General features: G+C 45.7%; 1 protein-coding gene across 1 annotated transcript in view; it reads right to left on the minus strand.

Moving 5' to 3' along the window:
- The window catches only part of LOC119159535 (STKc_myosinIII_N_like and MYSc_Myo21 domain-containing protein ninaC), an 87348-nt gene that overhangs the window by 52920 nt on the left and 8546 nt on the right, over nt 1-25882 (minus strand). The window contains exons 6-9 of the mRNA XM_075885436.1: nt 24814-24918; nt 22818-22917; nt 21947-22023; nt 9078-9223 (exon numbers count right to left, since the gene is read on the minus strand). Coding sequence (XP_075741551.1) covers nt 9078-9223; nt 21947-22023; nt 22818-22917; nt 24814-24918 — 428 coding nt within the window. The remainder of the gene's footprint in view (nt 1-9077; nt 9224-21946; nt 22024-22817; nt 22918-24813; nt 24919-25882) is intronic.

Consider the following 25882-nt stretch of genomic DNA (forward strand, 5'->3'; position numbering starts at 1 on the left):
CTGCGCGCACTCGCTCTATGCGAAACACGGCTCTCAACTTACACGAAAAGTGCTAATCGTATATAGAGTGCATGTTCTGACATAAAATCCTCAAACGTCCTCGGGCTTTTACGCAACAACGTTCCCGAACTATTTGATAGGTAAATTTTGATATAAAAATGGTCGCGCCGTAAATATGCTTGGTATGAACAGGGATCAAGTTGCTTTCGAGTTTCTCCTCTTTGTGTAACAAGCGGCGAGAGTACAACTACTACGTCTTCATTATAATTGCCTCATCCGAGCTATTTGTCTAGCATTGTATCTATCTACCGTGTTGCCGTCGGCAAACTGCACGCCCTCAAACGCAGGCGAATGGAACGGCCATTTCAGGGCACCGCGTACCGTGTTGCTTTGCTCTACAGACGCGCGCTATTCTAACCGTATATAGCGCAGGCGAGAGCACACGTGATAAGGACCACTTTCCGCTCTGGTAGCAAGCGGCGGCTGCCCCGCGGATCTCAAAAAGATCAAGCTTCCCCGCCTACTTCGGCGGCCTGTTTCAAGTTCACCGCTACGTCAAGCGTGGATAACTAGTATACAAGAGAGTAAAAAGGAAAACAAAAATCTGCCAGCTTCGTTTGGCAGACACTGATGAAACAGCGAAGCTGGCGGCTTTCAAGGAAGCCTTCGCTTCGCCAATTATTTTAGCTCGTTGAATGAACTGGGATTTCAATACAGTGTGGTTGAATGAACTGGAATGAAGTGGGTAAATTAAGTGGTCATAGGGACGAGTGTAGTGGTGAGTTGTGGGAGTAGTGAGTAGTGAGAGTGTGTGAAGCCGTAGTGGGCGTAGAGTAATTTATGGGAGGATTAGTGGGTGTAGGGGGGGGGGGGGGTTGTGGAAGTAGTGGGAGCGTTGGAAGCAGCAGTGGGCGTAGTGTAATTTGTGGAGCGATTAGTGGGCGTAGTGGAGACTTGTGGGAGTAGTGTGTAGTGGGACTGTTGGAAGTAGTGGGCGTAGTGGGATTTGTGGGGGGATCAGTGGGCGTAGTGGTGAGTCGTGGTAGTGAGTAGTGGGAGTGTTTGAAGCAGTAGTGGGCGTGGTGTAATTTGTGGGACGATTATTGGGCGTAATGGTGACTTGTGAGAGTAGTGAGTAGTGGGAGTGTTGCAAGCAGTAGTGGGCGTAGTGTAACTTGTGGGACGATTAGTGAGCGTAGTGGTGAATTGTGGGAGTAGTGAGTAGTGGGATTGTTCGAAGCAGTAGTGGTCGTAGTGTAATTTGTGAGAGGATTAGTTGTTGTAGTGGTGAGTTGTGGAAGTACTGAGTAGTGGGAGTGTTGGAACCAGTAGCGGGCGTAGCGTAATTTGTGGGACGATTAATGGGCGTAGTGGTGATTTTGGGGAGTAGTGAGTAGTGGCATTGTTGGAAGCAGTAGTCGGCATAGTGTAATTTGGGAGAGTATTAGTGGGCGTGGTGGTGAGTTGTGGGAGTGGTGGGAGCAGTGGTACGTACAAGTGGAATTTATCCACTTTCTGTGGCACATATCCGTTTACGATCTATGACGGCCCCTGGATATGAAAGGTTCGACTAAAAACTGCTACGCTGTTTAAAAAGAAAGTACCCGAGCACTGGTTCTTCTCTCACGTGATTTCAGCAGCGTAATTTGGTTACCTTACAGCGTGCGTGTGCGTATGTATTTACTATGTCCTTGTTGACCTTCGCGTGACGAAGGTTGAATTGCGGGACTTGTTACTCTCGTTTACCTCATACATCAGTACCTATCTTTCGCAAGCAGCATGAAAAGGTCGTTTAGAAAAAGACAGAATCATGACCTGTGGTGAGGTGGTAAGTATGCAACGAAACAAAGTATATTAGTCCGCACAATATTAACCCAGAGTTTCCAATCGTCGGAACCCATAAAGTTTCCGCAATATGCACTAGATGGAACTCTGGCGCTAGTGTCTATAGGAACTGCAACGCATAGCGCTTCAGCCAGCATGAGAGTTGAATGTAAACATTCGACAGAAGTCTTCCTGGTTGGCTATGAAACTGGAAGATGATTTAGACTCCAACAAAAGTTTTGAAGAAACCCGACGTTTCGAAACTGACTTGGTTCCTTCCTCTGGGGTGACTGCGGAGACCATTAGGGGTGACTCCGCAGTCACCCCTAAGGAAGGAACTAAGTCGGTTTCGAAACGTCAGGTTTCTTCAGAACTTTTCATTGGAGTCTAAGTCATCTCCCAGCATGGGAGTTATGGGTATGACATTGATTTGCCCAGCCTTTGTACATTACGTTCATTCCGGCTTCGCGTGGCTTGAAGCTCCTTTGTCACGAAACAACAATTGGCAAATACTCGGCAGTTATGCTCCACTACCTTAACCTTTTAGGCTTACCACTTCAAATCGGTTCACGAAGTGAAAAACGGTTTGTTATTTCTTTCGAAACAAAATAAAAACACAGCAATAAACGAAGCAACAAGTGTGTTCGCCGCCCGCAAGCACAAAGACTAGGCAAATCTATGTCATACCCATAATTCACATGTTCGTTGGACGATCGCAGCACCAGTGTCCCCTGTAGTTAATTTTAGAAAACTCCATGTTGGAACCAACGGTTCTAGGTTCCAAAAACGTCGATTGGAGTGGTTCGAAACGGAGTGTATCACGGGGACCACTAGGTGGTGTGATTTTATTAGGAGGATATTTGCTGTAATGTTTCAGGTGAGAATGTTATTCTCTTTTAGGAGCTTGCTCCTTTTGTAGGGGGGTTGTCTCTCGTCGTGGCGCCGGTGTGTACGCTTGTGCTCATCACCCCCGCTAGAGGCGCAGCTGTGCTTAGGCCGCCGCCGATTAGGCGACGCTCGCTCCACTCTCGGCGCGTGCTCTAGTTTGGTGGGAGACCGCTAGGTGGCCGCACCAATATACAGCGCTCGCTCTCGGCGCGCTTCCTTTCTCTTTCGCCAGACATCACTCAGTGCGCGTCGATAGTGCTACCCACTATGATACCGAAGAAGCCAAGGTTGTGGCTCGGAGGGCTCGCAATGCGGTTGCAGCGTGGTCTCGCCGTCAGGACCCATACAGAACTTTCCACTACATCCTATATTTCAAAATGCTCTGGTTTCGTACTTTACGAATCATAAAGCTATTATGCTAAATGTAAAACGCTCCTCTGAGTTTATGTGATCGGTAAATAAGCAATTGAACAAAATGTATACGCTGCATCAGTATGTAAATATATTTATATAGTGCATTGATATGAAAATAATAAACATTGTGTATGGAACGTGTGTATACAATCACACCACAATAACTCTCGTGTACGTAGTTGTGTGATGATGACTGAGCATATGTACAGAGGATTCATTGTTTACCGGATTTAACGTCTGAAGCAAGCTCCTTAACTCTGGTTACCATGCGAAAATGGTTGTTTTTCACATGACTCGGGACATCGTTTTCACCAGTTAGAAAAGTACTCCAGCACGCATTGCGGTATTCCTTACTTAGCACAACAAAATGCTCTCCCCCCCCCATATATATATATATATATATATATATATATATATATATATATATATATATATATGCAAAAATATTCAAAACAAAGAAAATTCAGAATTTACATTTTGTAGTTAAATGAGTTAGAAACAGTATAAAAGTAATGAATGTTGTACGAAAATGTTTCTCTTCACATAGGCAAAGAAAATCAGAACCGAGGTGCTGCTCCGTTGCTAGTGCCATGCGGTAAAGCATAGCATAGTTTTTTGTGAGGCACAAATGTACTCGTGCACTTTTTCTCAGTAAATTTTTGTTGTGTTGCGATAAGAGTCTCCTGGTGTTCCAATATAAATAGATGTATACTCGTGATGTAAATAATCTCTCTACAAATGAGATGTTCAATGAACTTTGCTATTTCATCTAGCGTCACATCTTTCTATGAGCCATCTTGCACCGCATAGGCTGGCGTTCCAATATATGCATCCAAGCATATATCTTTGCATTTTTGCGCATATTGTAATTAAAAAAAGACAATATCGTGTGTAGTTCTAAAGCGTTTTGCACTTCTTCTTAGTCAGGGCCAAGATGCGCTCCGGGGGCCTTCTTGTTGTTAGGAGAAGCTCTGCAGCCAGCGCCAACACTCTGTGCCCCAGCGAAGTGTCGACCACGCACGTAACCTGAGTAGCTATAAAATTGTGCGCAAAGGTCAGAAGCTATGCGCACTTGCGGCGGAAAAAACAATGTGAAGATGTAAACAAAACAACACCATGAACGACTGCGGATATCTCTGGATGACACAAAACATCGTCTCCATAAAACTTGAAGCTCAGGTGCTGTCATTCTCGAACACTAAGCTCGTCATCACTCAATTCAGGTGGGGTTGCAAGACATTTTCGAGCAGCGCGCGTGTTTTGCAGCGCTAATGCGCAGCCATGAGCGCGTGATAACGACGTCATAGGAGCGACTAGTGACACCAGATGCGACCCTGTGTCTGATGCAACGATGCAAGCAAAATCAAAGCTGCTGGAAACTGTCAAAGAAGGCCACCTCAACACTTTAAACACACGGCGGGCCTTCGCAAATATTTCCTGTAGAACAACGTTTTTCTGACTCCTAGCAGCAGCTCTCTATTGAATATATGGCATAAATTTCTGGCTGTCATTACTGCTAGACGTAGTCAAATTGCGAAGCTGACACTTCAATTCGATATTTGGCTTGCAGAGGTTCATTTCCTTACAGAACTTAGATATCACTGTACCATAATCACGAGGGGCACGCACTTCTGTCAAGTTCCCCAGCCTAGTGTACTTTTCCAACAATACACGCACATTAGATCCCGCAAAGGTCTGTTAAAAACCACTATGTGTACGAAATGGGTATATTCAAATTGATTATGAAAGTTGAGTGGCTGGACTAGCTGCTAGAAAGTGCTGGGTGCACGAGAAACAAGTTTAGCATGCCGAAATAGATTATCCAAAAGCGTCGAACACCGGTGATCGATTTGGATAGGCGTGGTAACGAAAGAGTTATTCATCTGCCGAGCTACGAACATGACGCCTCAAGTTCTATTCAAACTTTATATTCGAAATCCTTTGGTTCACGATGACGTCTGCATTACTGACGGCGCTAGAGGCTGATCGGCTGTAAAGTGCGACTGAATATTATTCCAAGTGGTACGTTTTTGTGTAATTATTGATTATATTTGAGGACATTTCGTGTCAATGTCATTGGAAAATTTTGTTGAAATGCACTAACGATTTCCACCTCAGCAGTAGTTGTCAATGGTAAACGGAACAAATGCCTCAAAAGCGGGATTCTCCACAGAGCTGTATTGTGGAAAAGGAAACTTGAAAAGTTATAAAAACGGCAAATAATAATAATAATAATAATAATAATAATAATAATAATAATAATAATAATAATAATAATAATAATAATAATAATAATAATAAGAGGAGTTTTGTGTCATAAAAAACAGCAATATGATTATGAGGGACGCCGTAGGGGCTCCGGAAATTTCGACCACCTTGGGTACTTTGACGTGCACCTAAATCTTGTACATGGGCCTGGTGCGTTTCGCCTGTATCGAAATTTGGCCGCTGCTCCCGGAATTCAATCCCGCACCATTGGATCAGCAGTGAAGCGCCATGACCACTAGGACACCACAGCGGGTGCTGAGGGCAATAATAACGCATTGATGGGTCAAATTTGCGCTGACTCTCGTTTCAATGGTTTCTCCGTAGTACATAAACGCCTTCAGGAAGTGCAACGTTTAGAAAATTGAAGAGCGGACACTGCGCTAAAAAAGGAAAAGCCGCAAGCGGCGCCAGCACTGAATTTTCAAGGTGTGTCATAGTTCTTGCAGTCCACTGGTTTCGGACTGCTCTATGCTTTGCCAAAAGCCAGTACAGGCATTCGGCCAGGGTATCATTGACATCTCTGGAGTCAGGGCCTCCGTCAGACGCATGCTTGCGCATTTAGCCCAGTCACTTAAGGAAAACTATCACATGTGTTAATTAAAAATTTGGTGAGAACGTTGTTGAAGCGTGAAAAGCTTGAAAAAAAAAACCTTGCAAGCTAACTTCACCACAATACTTAGTGCCGTGCTATGCTGCATACTTCTAGATACCTAAGTGCTTTGCCATATCAGGTGCTACCTCGACTTCTACGAGTTTAGCACATAACTGGTCTTAGATCTTGAGAGTTCTTAGATCTTGAGAGTCTTAGATCTTGAAACTTCCGCCCTTCTATGTTCTAAAAACTTCATTCCTGCTGTCGGTATCGAAACCAGTGCCATCGTCTTTCTAGAGCCGCCACTGTGCAATCTGCGAGACATCCAAGGTTTCTTGTCACTTTTATTGCGATTAGACATGGACACTCTCAAATGGATTTCGCTGCCGGCGTCGACGTGGACGTGGGCATCGGCGTTGATGTCATGCACCGTATATATATATATATATATATATATATATATATATATATATATATATATATATATATATATATATATATATATATATATATATATATATATACGCAAAAAAGAAAAAAAAACTCAGAAAAAAAGTATCCGGCGCGTGAAATCGAACGTGGGACCTCCGCGTCTTGAATGCGAGGCGTAAACCAGTGAACCACCAAGAGGTACCTTCTTGAACGTTCAAACGGCAAGCTATTCATGGCGGGCATCTCAAGGGGGGGGGGGGGGACTATCGTGTTTTCAGCATTATCAGCAAGATGGCACAGTGAGCGCGCGGCGGCTCTCATCTCTCACGCCTCATCTCATCTCTCACGTATGTCTTGGCTAGCCTTTGAGTTTCGTCGAAACGATTCTGTTGTAGTTAACGGGCGCACAAAGGTCACTGCAATCGTTGCACAGCCTCTGGTTGCGAAAACGGCGCGCTTTTCAGGCACAAAGAAGTAAAAACTGAGACGCTTATTCGCTTTAATTTGTACCCGTGAGTACGTTTCGTGTGTGAGAAACGCGGGGCACGTTTCGATCTGCTTGCCATTCTGCGCGTGACCTTCCAATTTGTTGCTATCGCGTTCATTGCTTCGACTTTGCGGCAAAACTGTGACTTCTTTAAGTGACAAAAGAAGGCTCGTTTTATCTCCCAAAATATGAGGTGCGTGAGGTGCAGGAGCAGCCAGGTGATTCCGTTCGTTCAATATCTATCGCAGCCGGCACATGTAAGGTGTTTCAATTAACTTAGACTGTCAACATTCTAACAAGTGATACGCCTTAGGCGAATGATACCAAGTGCATTCTGTCTGCTATCGACTAGAGTTATGCTGTTTGATATGCTTTTAGTTAATTAGGTAAGATCAGTTGGTTTAACTGCCTTCTCAGCAGACTGGTTGCGTAGTTTTTTTAATCAGGTGCCCTGAAAAGCTGAGACGAAATTTCACAGGGGAAATTGCAATTAGTGGAGTAAAAAATTCTCATGAGTCAAAATGCACAAATAAATAAAATCACCAGATTTAGTACGCATGAATTGGCGCAAGGCCAATCACTTATAACAATCACAAGTCGAAAGGTTCCGAATATACGCGGTCGCACGGGAGGGGGCAGGGAGGCACCCTCTCATCCGCCTATAGTCACCGAAGAGAAGGGGTATGCAAAGGCGTTCAAACGTATGGCTTACAGCCCCAAAGCTTGCAACGCTGGTGTCGTCACTCCTTCTCCCGATTTGTTCCCGCTGTCTTTCCCGATATGTCATGATACCGAAGAAAAACGGTGATTATTTAAGCTGGTTAATGCTCACTACTTCCACAATGGTACAAATCAAACCGAAGTCCTCAACTACGATTTATCATATAATCAAATCATGGTTTCGAGAAATGAAACGCCAGAATATAATTATTAATATTTTACACAGAGATTTACTCGTGTACAGGTTTCATTTCTTCATTAAAATTCTAGAATGCCTTAAAGTGCGCTCAGTTTTCATGTATGCTTGTCAAGACTAAACTTTTCTTCGCCCAATCGTTGTAATGGAATTCTTCAAGTTACTGCATGTGCCTTTTTTAACACGAAAATGTTTTATGCCGGGCTACACCACGGCTCCGTGACGCATTCTCGCCACGGATGATGACGCTGTAAAATATTTACTGACATAATGCTAAGTTAAAACGAAAAAGAAAGTTCCGCAGCTAGGCGTCGAACCAGCGACGTCGTGCGCTTGCTAACCACTACATCACAAAGCGACCATTGCTGAACACGTTAACGGCAAGCCATTTGTATACACCATCTACCACTGGCGGTCCTCGGAGCTCGGATACTTCAGCGTGTTTTAGTAACCAGTAGCGAGATGGCATGACGGGCGCGCACTCTAAAGGTTGTGGTGCCGTGCCACCCCGCGCGCACACCTTTACATGGCACGGTCAAAGTGCGTATATATGTTCTCAGCGTGTTGGCTCACTCGCGCTTGCTTATCTCTGGATTTGGGTGATTTGTACATCTTGTGCCACCACCGAAAGTTTGCTTAGAAGTTACGCTAGTTGGAGAGAGCGCGAACGTCAAATCACTCGCTGCCGCGGCCGCGTTTGCGAAAGGAGCGCGCTGCTCCCACACGAATTAATCATTGTGACTGTTGTTTGTCCGCGCTCTTCCTATGTATGCTCATTTCGTGCATGTTTTCTGTTTGAGGTGTGCGCTGGAAGTTTCGAGCCGCTTGCCGCTCTTCGCGTAACATTGCACTTTGTTACTGCAGCATTCATTCCTTTGCCCTTGTGGCGAAACAAAGCACAATGAATGCTCAATTACTTCTGTGAAGACACATTTCACTTGTATGTTATACCAATTCCTAAAAAGAGGGATCAACTACGTTTTTCCCCTTGTGTCGGCTATCTTTGTATTAATGAAAACACGAATGAAAAAAAGATTTCATCTTCATTTTCAGGTTCTTTCAATCGAGTAACATTCCCACCTGTATAGTATAAAGCTGCTGTTCGTCTAATGAATACCATTTTTCTATCCGATGGCAAGACAGCAACCCACTAAAGAGAAAACCGATAAAAGGCGCCCACGATTTTTTTTTTCAAACGTAGAAACCACCGGATGTGTAAAGCTACTTAGTGCGCCCTTAAAGTAGAAGTGGCTTACCTCGGAATTTGAAAGAGCGCCCTCATTGGGTGGATATCGGCCAATGGCGGTTCTCCCTCGGCCAGCTCGATGGCAGTGATGCCCAGGGACCAGACGTCGCAGCGGATGTCGTACGAGTAATCTAGCTGCCTTTCGCACGCCACTACCTGGAAGGGGAGAAAATTCAACGCTATTATTTTTTCTATACGCCTTCTCATTCTGACTATATGCCGTGCGCCATTACGTGTGTCGCGTGTTTGTGGCATTAGAGTGTTCGCCGCCATGGCTACTAGTGGTGCTGAATAACACTACCAGGTTTGAATGCACATGTGTACCACATAAAGTTCACGAGTTGACGAAGGGATGACTACCTATCTAGCTCAGTTGGCGGAGAATCGAATCCGTCATTTGAAGGTGGCAGGTTCGGTTCCTGCCAGCAGCGAGTTATCTTTTCGTCCTTTTGCTTTCTTCACATTTAAAACATAATTACTACAAATAACACCCCCCATAATTTCCCTGGTTTTCTTGCCTGTTCGTGTTAAACATTGCTGCGTCTTGCAAGCAAAAACGAGTCCTTAAAATTCCCCTTTCGTTCGCAAAGTAAGTGTTTCCTGCACTCTTTAGAATGTTTCCGCGTGACCTGAAGCTTTATACGTAACTTGCACGAGTGCAGTCGCATGAAAAGTTCGGCTTTTCAGCATAGCAACATTTCAGGTGAATCGAAACGATGAGACACCGCAATCGAGCTTCTTCGCAAAGCTTTTGTGCCTTAGGTAAAACTATTTTTTTTCTTTGCTTTGCGGAGAAGTTTACTTTTGAGTAGGTCATGGATGATGTCGATGTTTCTCTTGCAGATTTGGTGATTTCGTTTGTATCGCAACATTCGTGGTAAATAAGACAGTAGTTATGTTTTTCCCTGTGTTGTAACCGTAAATTACGATGGGGATAAATTCCGATGGTTCTGGCAAAAAAGAAAAGTTAGTTTCGCTGCAAGGGCGAAAAAGTGAATGCGATAGCAACAAATTATAATGTTATACGAAGTTAGGCTGGTAGCTAACTCTATCAGATTTAATCTCATGCAACTTTACAAAAAACGCGGGCGTAGAAAAATACGACCACTCGAAAGACCCTTTTCACATAGTCTCTTCGCGTTGACAGCGCAGAACGTAGAGGGGTTAATGAGCCACCCGCTGATGGCTGCCGATATAGCGAGATAGTGTGCGCACCAGCGTTGGCGACCGTGGAAACTAAAAGTTCCCAGTTGCTGCTCGAAGACACCCCCACCCCCCACCCTACTCGCGTCTTTTCATGCTCGTTAAAGATCCTCTCTGCTTGAGCATACGACGGCCGGTCTAACAGGCGGGAAGGGGGGGGGGGGGGGGGTGTTGTCGCATGCGCCTAGCTTCCGAGCGACGGAAATGGGCTGTCTCGTTTTATATCTGCTTCAGCCGCGTTCGTCGCCACCTTTCGCGCGCTATTACCCGCGAGTACAATCTACGATTTGTTCGGGGATCTTAAAAATTCGAACTTTACATGGGACATGATGGTGACGGCGACAACCCGTCGCCGTCAATATCCGCAATAAAAATAGCCAATAAAATTGTGCGAGCCAGCTATTCCATGAAACAAGGCACTGCTTGACAGTAGCATAATGTCTAGCGAAGAAGTCTCCTTATGTCTGTTTCATAGGTACATTTAAAGTAATGAATTTCACTGTTTGCCACTTTGTTCTCCTGCGCGCACTTCCCGGCGCATTCACAATGCACGTAGTTTCATGCGCATTCATGGTCACACGATGGCATTTAACTTATCATCACTACCTGGAGCTATTGCATATTGGAACGATCTTCCAGATCATGTTGTATCTATTTCTAACCGTGAAACTTTTCGTGATAACCTGATTTCGTTGCACTCTAATATTGTATAACGCTGTTGCACCTTGCTGCTTATATATTGTGACGACGCGAGATTGACGAGCACACAAAGCGCCTCAAACAAATACGATTTATCGATCGCAGGAAACAGACTGCAACGACTTCTTCGTCTTTTTCCCTCGGCCAAAGACACTCGCGCTCCTTCGTTGTCCTCACCTCTGGCACATACGCGCGTCATTATTCCCCCTTTAAAAAAAAAACATCGTCCCGATGTTAAACGTTTGAGAAGCAAGGCGAAACCAAAACTACACAGTTAGTCACTGAAAGTAAGGCTTCATCCGAAGCACGTGGACAATTTCTGGTGAATGTCTGCGCCGCTTTGAACACTGCACGCCGTCCGGAACAACCTCGTAGTTGACGTCACTAATGCGTCGCAGAACCTTGTAGGGTCCGAAGTATCTTCGCAACAGCTTTTCGGAAAGCCCACGCTGACGAACAGGTGTCCAGACCCATACTTTGTCGTCCACGTTGTATATGACGGGTCTGTGCCGGAGGTTGTAATACTTGGCATCTTCGTCTTGCTGTTTGGTGATTCGCAACCTGGCAAGTTGTCTGGCTTCTTCTGCTAGCTGGGTAAACTCTTGGGCGTCTGTCTCATTGCCATCATTTTCATGAGGGAGCATTGCGTCTAACGTTGTTGTAACCTCGCGTCCGTAGAAGAGACTAAAGGGTGTCTTCCGAGTGGTCTCTTGACGAGCCGTGTTGTAGGCGAACGTGACGTAGGGCAAAATGATATCCCAGTTCTTGTGCTCTACATCTACGTACATGCTTATCATGTCAGCCAGGGTCTTGTTGAGGCGTTCGGTGAGCCCGTTGGTCTGGGGATGATACGCCGTTGTCTTCCTGTGAGCTGTACCACTTAGTCGGAAAATGGTGTTCAAAAGCTCGGCCATGAACGCAGTACCTCTGTCGGTGATTACTATTGCGGGGGCACCGTGTCTTAAGACGATGGCTTCGATAAAAAATTGCGCCGCTTCAGCTGCCGTTGCCCGTGGCAGAGCGCCTGTCTCCGCGTATCGGGTCAGGTAATCCGTGGCGACGATTATCCACTTGTTTCCAGTGGCAGACTTTGGGAAGGGGCCCAGAAAATCCATGCCAATTTGTGCAAACGGTGTCGCCGGCACTCGAACAGGCTGCAGCAGGCCAGCTGGTTTGATGGATGGTGGCTTGCGGCGCTGGCAATCTAGACATGCCTGCACGTAAGTTTTGACAACTTCGGCAAGTCTTGGCCAGTAATAGTTCTGCCTTATCCTCGCCAATGTTCTTGCGTAACCCAAGTGACCAGCAGTAGGTTCGTCGTGACAGGCTTGCAGTACCTCACGGCGAAGCGAACAAGGAACGACGAGCAAGTAGCTGCTGCCGGTGGGCGAAAAGTTCCTCTTATAAAGAACGTCATTTCGCAAGCAGTACGACGGCAGCCCTCTCGCAAATAACTTTGGAACGCTATTCGCTCGCCCTTGTAGGTAATCTATAAGTGGTAGCAGCTCAGCATCGCCACGCTGCTGTTGAGAAAAGGTGGCAGTGTCCACAATTCCGAGAAAGGCCGTGTCGTCATCGTCGTTGTCCGGGCATGCCGTCTCAACCGGAGACCGAGAAAGACAGTCGGCATCGGTGTGTCGTTTTCCCGACTTGTAGGCAACAGTGAAGTCAAATTCTTGGAGCCGAAGACTCCATCGTGCAAGGCGGCCAGACGGATCTTTCAAGTTGACTAACCAACAGAGAGAGTGGTGATCGCTGATAACGGTGAATGGGCGGCCGTACAAATAAGGACGAAACTTCAGGACTGCCCATACCATTGCAAGACATTCTTTTTCTGTCGTAGTGTAATTAGCTTCAGCTCGGGACAGCGTCCTGCTGGCATAGGCGATCACGTTTTCATTGTTGTCCTTCGACTGTACGAGCACTGCTCCAAGACCCACATTACTAGCGTCTGTATGAAGTATTGTCGGTGCGTCTTCATCGAAGTGGGCCAACACGGGGGGTGTTTGCATTCGCTGACGAAGCTCGTGAAATGCCTGCTGTTGGTCTTCGCCCCATCTGAAGGGGGTATCTTCCCGAGTAAGCTGTGTCAATGGCCATGCGATGCGCGAAAAATTAGCAATAAACCGCCGGTAGTAGGCACAGAGACCTAAAAAAACGTCGCACTGATTTTTTGTCTGATGGCGTCGGGAAGTTTGCCACGGCGGCAATTTTATCCGGGTCGGGTCGGATCCCTTGGCTGCTCACGACGTGACCGAGGAATCGAAGTTCGTGGAAGCCGAAGTGGCACTTTTCTGGTTTTAGAGTAAGACCGGCCAAGCGTATTGCTTCAAAAACTGCTTCGAGCCTTCGTAAGTGTTCCTCGAAAGTCGCCGAAAAGACAATCACGTCATCGAGGTACACCAAGCAGGTTTGCCACTTCAGTCCCGACAGAACCGTGTCCATGAGACGCTGGAATGTTGCTGGCGCCGAACACAAACCGAAAGGAAGAACCTGAAATTCATAAAGTCCGTCGGGCGTAACAAAGGCGGTCTTCTCACGATCTCTCTCATCCACTTCAATTTGCCAGTAGCCGCTTTTTAAGTCCATAGACGAAAAGTAGCGTGCGTTTCGTAGCCTATCCAATGAATCATCAATACGCGGCAGAGGGTAGACGTCCTTCTTTGTGATCTGATTAAGCTTACGGTAGTCGACGCAGAAACGCAAGCTACCATCCTTCTTTTTGACGAGTACTACCGGTGATGCCCAAGGACTGTTAGACGGCCGAATAACACCATCTTCTAGCATCGTTTTCACCTGTTTTTGAATTACCTCACGCTCCTTTGGGGCGACTCGATAAGGATTTTGCCGGATGGGTCTGGCATCGGAATCCGTGATGATGCGGTGTTTCGTCAGTGCCGTTTGACCAACTCTTGATGTGGATGAGAAGCAGCCGTGGAACTTGTTGATCAGCGTGAGAAGGCGGTCTCGCTCAATGGGAGATAACATTGGACCAACGTCTACAGGTGTCGGTGTAGTGATAGTAGACGCTGCTGCTTCCTCCACTAAATGACAATGTTCTGTTTGCGAGAGTTCGTCAAAATAGGCAATAGCCGTGCCTTTAACTATGTGTCGGCGTTCTCTGCTGAAATTTGTCAATAGCAGTTCAGCGCATCCGTCAATAACAGTGATGACAGCCCTGGCAACAGATATGCCGCTAGTGAATGCGAGCTCTTTGATGTGTTCAGCGACGCCAGTACCATTTCGTAATTTGTCACAGTGCACGGATACGAGAGAACAACTTCGTGGCGGCAGTATGACGTCGTCATCGGCAATACGGAAGTGAGGTGGCTGGTGTTCCTTATCTGTAGCAGTCTCCGAGCTTACAGTGAACGTTACGCTTCTGTCACGGATGTCAATCACAGCCCCGTATTCGCGCAAGAAATCCATTCCCAATATGAGCTGTTTACAGCACTCGTGGAGAATGACGAGGGTTGCAACAAAGGTGGAACCAGCAATGAAGAGTCGGGCCGTGCGCTTTCCAACCGGTGTCATCAACTGACCTCCTGCAGTTCTTATATTGGGTCCCTGCCATGGCATTTTCACCTTCCTGAGTCTCTCGGCTAGCTGTAGGCTTATTATAGAAAAGTGGGAGCCAGTGTCCACAAGTGCCGTCACGTGGTGGCCGTCAATGTGAACGACGAGGTCAGCGCTGATAACGTCGGTTACGTCGGCAGTTGTCTCATTCGTCGAATTAGTCGTTGCTGTCGTCTTCTTCGGTATCGATGGCTTCGAGCTGTCACTTGTCTGCAATGGGGGCTGTTCGGAATTTCGAATATTGGCAACCCCACCCCCCGAGGTCGCTGCGTCTAGTTTCCCCGTCGCGGGCTAGGGGACCTTCCCCTGGTGACGTCGGCAAAACTGCGACGATTAGGTGAACTGGGCCGCGCAGGAGATGGAGAACGTGATCTGGGCATTACTGGATTCTGCGGCGGTGTGTTCACATGGGCGTAGTTGTACATGCGTTGATCGTCGTACGCAACGTAATCAGGGTAGCGAGGAAATCTCGAGTACTGAGCGTCGCGATAACGGCAAACTCTGTAGACGTGCCCAGCTTCGCCACAATGAAAGCATACCGGTCGACGGTCAGCGGTACGCCACAAATCGGTTTTCCGACGCTGATAGGTAAGTGGAGACTCACTATTGGGCCACGTTGTGGGGCGACGTTGTGGGGCATGTTGGTTATACGGCATTCGTCTTGTCGGAGGAATCGGTGAGGTTGCGAAAGTGGTCGGTGCTGACTGTGGCTGTGTTTGCAGGGTTGGTGGTAGTCCAGTCATTGGGGTCTGCTGTGCTGAAGGAGCGACGACGGGGCGTCGGACTGCATCATCATAAGTAAAATGTCGTCGCACACCATTATAGCCGGATCAGGAGAGAGCATGGCGGACCTCATCCCGGACAACATCAGCGACAAAAGACAATGCCGGCGTCGGTTCAGTTGCTGGAGTTAAACCAAGCTGCCGAAGCTCCTCCCTCAAAATCTCCCGGATGACTTCCCGCAGAGGCCTGTCGTTGTCGCAGAGGCTCGCCGCAGTCGTGACAGGGCTACTCGCTCGAACGTTGACCGGGTTCTGCTGGCGGTACCGTTGCTGTAAGGCCCGTTCAATAGCTGTGGCTTCTTTCGTGAACTCAGCTACTGTTGTTGGCGGATTTCTCACAAGCCCAGCAAACAGTTGCTCCTTCACGCCTCGCATTAGATACCGGAGCTTCCTGTCTTCCGGCATCTCGGGATCCGCCCTGCCGAAAAGACGGGTCATGTCCTCGGCGAACATAGCGACGCTCTCGTTTGGTTTTTGAATTCGAGCTTCCAAGAGACGTTGCGCATTCTCCTTTCTGTCAAGACTGCTGAAGGTGTCAATCAGCTGGTTGCGGAAGTCATCCCACGTAGCCATGCTTCTTTCCCTGTTAATGTACCACGTCTGGGCGTTGTCTTTCAGGTAGAAGTACACATTCGCGAGCTTGTCTTCTGGGGTGGCCCACTGGTTGTACTTCGCGCAGCGTTCGAACTGGTCCAGCCAGTCTTGTGCATCTTCATAGGTCTCACCATGAAAGCAGTCAGGAATCATGGGATTCTGAAGTGTCATGTGCGATGTAGCTGCAGTGGCCATGGTGGTTGAAGGAGGCAAGCGATTGCTGGCAGTTTCTGGAAAGGGATTGAGCTCGGGAGCTAGGCCTCGCAGACGGCGACTGGAACGGTGGACTGGTGTGTCGATGGGTGGTAGTGATTCCGGGCTTGAATGTCGGGTCCGCGAAGGGGTGCCAAGCATGAAGACGTACCCAGCACCTCCACCAGTGTGACGACGCGAGATTGACGAGCACACAAAGCGCCTCAAACAAATACGATTTATCGATCGCAGGAAACAGACTGCAACGACTTCTTCGTCTTTTTCCCTCGGCCAAAGACACTCGCGCTCCTTCGTTGTCCTCACCTCTGGCACATACGCGCGTCATTATATATATATATATATATATATATATATATATATATATATATATATATATATATATATATATATATATATATATATATATATATATATATATATATATATATATATATATATATATATATATATGGGATATGACACAATGGGAGCGTTGTCAACAAGGATAAATATATTTATTTCCCAACAGTTTCGGGAGGGGTCCTCCCTTCATCAGGGGATGAGTTATACTGACATGAACTTCCAAACTTCGTTGCTGCCTCGTCCCTCTCGCCTTGAAAGATGTTTGCGAGAGTGAAAGGGAACTAAAAAAAGAAAACAAAAAAACAAAAAAGGGGAAGAAAAGATCAAAAAGAAAAAAAAGTAAAAAAGACGAAGAACCACTGTCAACACTGAGAACGAAAGCAACTGTCCGTTTACGTCCACATACGGTTCTTATCACGTGCTGTTCAGTTCTCGACGTGTGTCGGGCCACCCAAGGTTGTCGCCGCGGTGGCGGCGGGGTCCGTGACGGCGTGCGTAAAGAAAGGGTTTCCCCTTAATGGGTCGGTCGGCGTGCGGCGTGCGTAAAGAAAGGTTTTCCCTTTAATGGGTCGATAGGCTCTTTACCTTTAATCTTCGTCCGTTTCTCTTCAATGGTCATCAAGTGGTAGGCGAACGTAAACACTTTGTATGTGCATGTGGAAAAAAAGAAAAAAAGGAAGAAAAAAAGACGAAAAACAAGAAACAAGAAAGGACAGTGTACACGTACGAGTCAGTCAGAAAAAAGCATGGTCTCCAGCTATCAATCTTTGTCACCAATTTCCTCCTGGCTTACTTCTCGGAGGCAGTTGAGTTTTCCGGGGTCCTCGTTGATGCCGGCTACTAATGTTCGAAATTTGAAAATAAAATATGCCTCACGTTGTTCGCGCTCGCGTCTGTTTGAGAAACCGGACTGCAAAAGAGTTACGCTGATATTTTCAAAACTGTGGTTTGGCAGGCGCAGATGTCTAGATAAAGGTAGCTTCGGCACTGAAGTGGCGTGGTACCGGTGATTATTGAACCGCAGCCGAAATGGCGTGTTTGTTTGGCCGATATATTATTGTCCGCAGATGTTGCAATCTAGCATGTATATTACGTTACTGGAGTCACAATTAAGGCTTTCAGTTATGCAGAATTTGAAATCCGAGAAGTTCGCTTTGGATTCACGTGTTGTAACCATCTGTGGGCATACGTTGCATCGAGCCTTTGCGCAGGGATGGCACCCTGATTGAAATTTGGAGGCGTTTGTCTTTGCTCTGACAAGAATGTCCTTCAGATTTTTATCTCTGCGCTGCATCACGTGAGGTGGCTTTGCGAAAATAGAAGTTAGTCGTTTGCTTTGCCTGATTATCTTGAAATGGCGGGAAAGTATGTTGTTGATTCGTGGCGCTGATGAGGAGTAAGTTAGTACAAGGTTCGTTTGGGAAGTCGTGTTAAATACTCTGTTTGGTCCCTTAATTATATCATTCCTGTTCACGTTGCGAGCACGTAGTATGGCATCGTCAATAATGTCTTCCGGATAATTTCGTTTCAATAAGGAATGCTTTAGGTGTTCCGCGTGTCTGTCAAATTCCCGCATATCGGTGCATATTCTTAGGTACCGGTAGGCCTGAGAATATGGAATACCCGTTTTGCAATGCTTTGGGTGGCTGCTGTTGAAATGTAGGTACATTTGACGGTCTGTAGGCTTTTTGTAAAGGTTTGTTGACAAGCGGTCATTTTTGACCTTCGTGACAGTGACGTCCAAAAAGTTAATGCTAGTTTTGGAAATTTTGTGCGTGAATTTTATTGACGGGTGGCACTTGTTAAAATTCTCTATGAAGCGGAAAAGACTTCCCTCATCATGGTTCCATATCATAAAAATATCGTCTAGGTGTCTTCTCTAGTACAAAGGTTTCAAGGTACGTCCCTCAATGAATGGGATTTCAAGTGAAGCCATAAAGGTGCTCGGGAAGTTTGGGGCCATTTTCGTGCCCATTGCAGTGCCACTGACCTGAAGGAAATGCTTACCATTGAACTCAAATTGGTTATAGTTTAGTACAAGTTCAAGAAGTGTAAACAGTACCTCGCCACTTACACTGGTTGATGAGTCAGATTTTACATATTCAGAAACCATAGCCGCTATTTCGTCATGGTGAAGTATGTTGGTGTACAGTGAGCAGACGTCCATGGTCACCAGAAAACTGCCGCCTGGGATGTCGAGACTTGAAGTTTCGCAGATGAAGTGGTTTGTGTCCTTTAGGTAATAGGGAAAATTTGGGGCGGGGGATGTTTTTTATTAAGGAATTGATGAATTCGGATATATTTTCTGTTGATGTGCTGTTACTGGATACTATCGGACGTCCCGGATTACCTGCCTTGTGTATTTTGGGGAGCAAATAGAATCGACCGGGAACAGAATGGGCCGGTAACATTGCTTTTAACATTTTGCCGGTAATTTTCTCGTCCCGGCGGAGATTGTTTAGGGTTACTTTTATCTCCCTTTCGAATTCGGGAGTCGGGTCCGTTGGAAGTTCTTTGTAGAATTTTGTGTCTGATAGTTGTCGTTCTCCTTCCTTTAAGTAGTCCGACGTGTTTAGAATTACTATGCAGCCCCCTTTATCAGCCGGTTTGATAGTAATTCCGATGTTTTCTCGTAGTTCATCGAGTGCCCTTCGTTCTGACTTTGATATGTTGTTTCGAAATGGCCGATTTTTTTCATACGCTCTGATGATATCTTTTTGAACTGCTGGTATATACATATCGGGGTGTTTGTCCCTGTGCTCACCTGGACACCATGATTTGTCACCACCAATCAATCTATTCTCGTCCGTACAGTCCTTGTGATCATGAAAGTATTCACGGAGGCGGAGATTACGCGCAAAGTTATCGAGGTCTTGGTACAGTTCAAATTCATTGAATCTACCGGATGATGGACAAAAGGTTAAGCCTCTCGACAAAAGTTGAAGCTGAGTGGGTGTGAGTGTTGTGTTTGACAGATTGAGGACATTTTTCTCTAATGTTTTCGGCTGCTCTTGGCTATCACGTGGCACGGGCGTGTCAGCGTCATATTCGAGAGTAAGGATGTTTTGATTAGGATTGCACTGTAGTTTCGAGTTCCCATTTTTCTCCTCAATGTTAGGTTGTGGTACGGGTGGTCCCTGGCGTTCTTGTACGGCCTCATTCCTATTTTCCTGTTGCAGAGCAGTGGAGCTTCTGCAGTCCCGCTTGAATTGTCTATCTTTTACTACTGAAATTTCGCCTCTCTTTTTTAGTTCATATCTTTCCAGTTCTCTTGCCTCATGCTCTCCGAGATTAGATACCAATTTCTGCGTGGCCTCCGTGACACTGTATTCGGCGGCCTTACGCTCACTATGGTCCGCAATGACCCGAGTCAGTTGCAAGGACGCTTCTAGTAACACGTCGAGAACTGAACAGCACGTGATAAGAACCGTATGTGGACATACACGGACAGTTGCTTACGTTCTCAGTGCTGACAGTTGTTCTTCCTCTTTTTTACTTTTTTCTTTTTCGTCTTTTTTCTTCCCGCCTTTTTGATTTTTCTTTCCTTTTTTGGTTCCCTCTCACTCTCGCAAACATCTTTCAAAGCGAGAGGGACGCGGCAGCAACGAAGTTTGGAAGTTCATGTCAGTATAACTCATCCCCTGATGAAGGGAGGACCCCTCCCGAAACTGTTGGGAAATAAATATATTTATCCTTGTCGACAACGCTCCCGTTGTGCCATATCCCATACCTTCACGAAGACTAACTGGCCCATTGAATTATTACTCCCACTATATATATATATATATATATATATATATATATATATATATATATATATATATATATATATATATATATATATATATATATATATATATATATATTCGTCTGCTTTTCTATTTCGTTTGTATACCGATGCCCCCCCTTACTCAATGCCCTTCAGTGGGCCTGCAAGGTATTTTGAATAGATAAATAAATAAAATAATAAATAAGTACATAAATTTAAGTAGTATGAAGCATTGAATGCGTTCAGACAGGCTGACATATGGAAAAATATAGATTCACTATTGCGGAAATATTTACGTCATGCCACGGTGCCCCATGGTGATGAAATCTTTAGTGACTGTAACGAACCTAGTACCGGGGGAAGCACAGGCTGGAGTTGAACTACACATGTCGGGAAAAACCTAAAAGAGAATCGACACTTGGCCGAAGTTGGCGCTTGCTGAACACATTGATTGAGGTTGCGCGAAAACAAAACAAAAAAAAACGTAAACTTAGACGTAACACAGGACAGCGCCCCAATCAATAAGTTAAACACTACTACAACTTGAGTCATCAAGGGAACATGTTCTAGGCATCGTTCATTTCGCAGGGCTAGATCTGCGTGAAAGCTTTTATATCCTCCTGCTCCTCATCTATAGATTTGGCATGTTAGATCGTACCGCGAACGTTATGGATTTAATAAACAATAAAAAATGCGGAAATGGGTTATCCATGACACTTTATGGCTGGTAGTGTTGACCTTACAGGATTCGGTATTCCGAATTATCGTGTTCAAAACTAGGCTATCGCTCTTATATGTGTCGCTTTCACTGTAATTTTGCTAAAGCTGGCTTTGCCGCAATACAGTAAAGTGCAGCGGTGAAACTTGTAAATGTAATGCAGTGAAGCATATAAAATTGCAATGGGGACAGATACCACGAGGTGTGGAATGACAGCAAATGAAGAGTTATTTCAGAGAGTTGGTAAAGACAGGGGGCACACTTGTTTATTTCGCGTAATCGAAAAGTCACAGTTCTGCCCCAAGGGCGAAGCAATGAACGAGATAGCAACAAAGTGTAATGTTACAAGACGTTACTATTTTAGGCAGTGTGGCCACTGCACCGAGAGAAGTGACCTTCGCTCTATAGATCACTTCAACGCATATTTTGCAATGACGGCACCACACGAACAAAGTTATGAGCCGTCCGTTGATCTCTAAAAATACAATATACAGCGGGTGTGACCGCTGGTGAATCGCTCGGTCGATCAAAGTACGCAATTCTTGCTGGACCCACGCAGCACTTCAATGGCTCTTATCTCCTCCCACCTCCATGCGCCTTTCGTACAATGGACACGGCTGGATTGTTTCACCTCTGCTCAAACGGCGCCCATCGACAGCGTTCGCCGCGTGCGCTCGCACATAAAATATACGCCGGGCGGGGCAATGTTATCGAATTAGCACATTATGTGGGACATAATGGCGCTAGCGTCGTAATGTTCTACATAATGTCTAAAAGGTCTCACAATTGCCGCCTGGAGAGTATTCCTGTCGCAGTTTTTTTCAGTCTCAAAATGCTGTATGTCTCATGGTTTGCAAGTTTGATACATCTAAGTCTCATGAACTGTTTACATGGATTAAAAACAACTCCAGTCATTGTGTGTGCTAAAGTATTTTTTTTGTGTATAGCGAATGAGCAAGTTTGCCTCCCCTCAAGCCACTCACCTCAGGAGCCATCCAATAGGGTGTTCCGACGGAGGTGTTCCGCCTTCCCATTGTCTCATCCAAGTGAGATGACACACCTGTGGCAAAAGATAAAAATAAATTTTAAATACTTTGTTCTTACTATAGGGCACCTTGATTGTTAATGCTCAATTCGTTCCGAATTACCGAGTTCCAAACTAGCGTGCCGCTCTGATATCCGTCGCTTTTAATGTGGAATTGCTAAATCTGGCTTCGCCGCTATACAGTTGTACTTAACGGTGAAACATACAAGCTGCAGTGCAGTGAAGCATACGAAAAGCGGAAAGGTGCACATATAAGTGTCCTAGCCCGCCTTCTGTCTGCGAAGTGGGTGAACACAACAGCAGTAAACTTATATCAGTTTCGCAGCTACATGCTACATACGAGGGTAAAAGAGAAAGACTCTTCATAGAAAAAAGATATTTTCGTCTGTGTCTATATACCGCAGGGATGCTATTCTGTATAAGGATTGAGAATGTGATTAAAAGACACATGAGCTCCATTACTTTGGGCTGCTAAAGATATGTTGTCCTATATTTTTATGCCACGGCGTCAATGAATGCAGTCATGAGGCGTCGAATCACCAATGCAACCGTTTTCATGCGTAAGTGTCTACCATGGCGCTGTTCGTTTGGTTGCTAAATCGACAAAAGGGCAATGCTACAGCCGATTACACTGGCTTGGAAACCCGTTCGTAAGATGAAAGGCTTAAAAGAATAGGATTGAATTTCGGGTTAGTTTTTAAGGTAGCCCTGTACAAAACGCGAATGGTTAAACGGTGGTGAGAACGCAGATTGCGAGTCATTCCACCTGTGGCACCCACGTATCGCAATTTTGCGGTGGCGACGCTTACCAAAATCGACCAGTTTGACGGTGCCTGTGTCGGTGAGCAGGATGTTGTGTCCCTTTACGTCCCGATGCATGCAGTGGTGGGCATGTAGGAACCGCAGCGCCTGCACGTATTTTGCCACAAAAATGAAGACCGGTTAGGGCAAGAAATGATTGCGTACCGCGTTCATACAGTTTATACTAAAGCAATAATACTCTTCGACTCTTTGTTCAGAAGCCACATCGTCATATGCAACCGACAAGGGAAGTGAGGTGCGTGAAGTGCCAAAGCATTCTAAAGCACTGACTACAGAAAATCTCAAAGGACATTATTGAGAATGGCTTGAAGAGGATGTGCCTACTGATGCACAAAGGCCCATCACTGCCGTCCAACTGGAACGTATGATCTACAAGCCTTATTTGATGACTCATTATCGTGCTACACGAGAGCGCTTCTTTAGCCGAGCGCCGTTATGCATGTTTGTGAGCAATATCCCACGCACTGTTGAAAGCACGCACGATTGAAACCAAGATCTCGTGGTCACAGAGACATTGCGCTTAAATCACAATCATGCAGAACTCAGATAGTCAGTGACAGACAGTGACAACAGCGTCACTCTTGTTTTGTTCTACGAAATTTAAGGCAGCCATAGATACGTGAGAATACGAAGCAATGTGGTTAGAGAAGTGACGTTGGGAGTCTAACGTATTCAAGCGCTCGCTCTCTTGATTAGCTCATGCAAGCTGCCGACATGTTCAGGTCATGATTGGGCAGTCTACTGAAACGACTCGTAGCGCTTTCACAAGACCTACGCTGTTATGTATGCTAAAGTTCGGTTAAAAATTAAAAACAAAAACAAAACAAAAGCACATGAACTCAGTGTAGCAACCAACAACAGGTTTGCAAACATACCGGATTTCATCTCTTTAGTGAGGTCTCTCCCCCTCCCTTGTCTCTCCCCCTCCCTTTTTTCTTCCTTCTCTATTTCTCTACGATTTAAGTTTTCTTTCTTTTTGGGTGTATTTCTGCACCTGAAAAACCGCCATTTTTTTTTCAATAAATTCTGTCGAGAAAAGAGTGCTTCAACGTACCGAATAATTAACATCGCAGATAAACTGAAGGTAAACTGATTGGGACTTTATAAGTGAAGCGTGGAATAATCTGGCTGCCTTCTGACTGACTCATACAAATGGAGTAATTCCGGCTCAAATCATCATACAAACACTTTTAATTTGCTGGTACACTCATCTTCCGAACGAGTTTTTGTTTCGGTAACCCTCTAGCATTGGCCTCGAAGCTAATTTTTTTTCCGTGAAACAGAAGCTTGTACAGATAACATCATAGCTGTGTAGCGCGGAGTAGTGGCATGCATAGAGTTTCCTATAAATACGCTAGCGAAAAATGTCGCGATAGTGGCTGTGGTAGCTGCAGCGCATGCATGGTGCTTCAGCCTGCACGGAAGTGATGGGTAGTGAACAAATTTGTCTAAACTTTCTTCTGTCGGCTACGGCCGGCTCCGCGTCGCCTGGGACTGCTTTCTCGCAAGACGAAGTTCAGCAAATGTTCAGCACTTTCACTCCACCACCTTAACCTTTCTCACGAATTCACATCGGCTCAACGAAAGCTCTCAATGATCCATTCCTTGATCCAAAGCAAACGTCACAACACAACAATAAACGTAGTCACAAGTGTGTTCGAAGTCACAAGCATGAATATTAGGCAAGTCCGTGTACTGCTCATTATTGCCATGGTGGCTGAACGATGACACCGCTGGAATTGCCTCTAGTAAATATTGCAGAAGCTCTGTGCCGGCTTGTACCAGAAACGCGTTCTGACCGTCCGCGTCAGTGACGTGTCGAAAGCAAGCGAGGCAACTTCCCGGAGTCGATTCGCGGCGTGGTCGTTAGTGTCTGATGGTTGTCATCGACGTCGCGGAAATGCAACAACTGCGTTCTGTCGTCGCAGTTTTTCCTTATACCGACGATTACGCCCGGCGCACGTGTAATACGCAAACACTTACGTCGATGGTTTCCCTCAGGATGTAAGCGATGATCGGCTCGGGAAGGTTGCTGCCTGACTTGCGCAAGTTCTGCACGAGGTCGGTGACGGAGCCGCCCGTGCACAGCTGCAGAAAAAAACAAAACAAGATCGACCAGAATGGAGAAATCGTCATCTTAGCAGACGACACGAGTCAATGGACGACCCACTTGCAAAGCATTTGACAATAACAATAACTGTGGTTTTACGTTTCAAAACCACGATATGACAACGAGACACGCCGTAGTGGATGGCTTCGGAAATTCAGACCATTCAGTGTTCTTTGACGTGCACGCACATCGCATGGGATTCTGGAATTTCGTCTCCATCGAATGTGACCGCCGCGGCTGAGATCTAACCTGCGATTTTCGGATCAGCAGTGGAGCAGTACAACTTCTGCACCACCGCGAGGGATGGCAAAACATTTGACGTTTAGAATTGAAAGATGTTAAGGATTATGCGAGGTTTACCAGCCGATGCAACGTTGTATTTGTAGAGATACAAAAAGTACTCATAACCTGCAAATGCTGAAAAGAAGCACTTGACCACGAATTCTTTCTAGTAACGTAGTAAACAGAAATCAAACGCCACAAGTCTTTCAAAACTTTAAATTTTAGAAATTTTCAAACCTTTAATAAACGGTGTATTTATGAGGCAAGCCATGGCGAGGGACTCCAGTGTAATTCTGACTGCGTAGTCTTCTTCAGTGTGTTTCCACATCTTTCCGAATCCAAGTGGACGGATGTTTTAATACTTTGCCCCATCGAAGTGCGACCAGTGCGGCCGTAAAACTAGCCTGCGTCCTCGGACTACCAACAACACAGCCTATAGCCACTTAGCCTCAGGCAAGGCCACAAACCGCAGTACGAGGTAATCTGTAGAGTACTTCATCCATCAAAAGTAACCTATTATACTATGTCAACATGCGGAAAGACTCTGTGTAGTGTATGAAAATGCAGTTATCCATCAATAAAACTTGTTAATGTGTCTTAGAAATATGATGAGAGAATTATTTGCCATTATGATCAGATTTATTAGTTATTGTCACAATC

Source organism: Rhipicephalus microplus, unplaced genomic scaffold (genome assembly GCF_043290135.1).
Source record: "Rhipicephalus microplus isolate Deutch F79 unplaced genomic scaffold, USDA_Rmic scaffold_145, whole genome shotgun sequence".
NCBI lineage: Eukaryota > Metazoa > Arthropoda > Arachnida > Ixodida > Ixodidae > Rhipicephalus > Rhipicephalus microplus.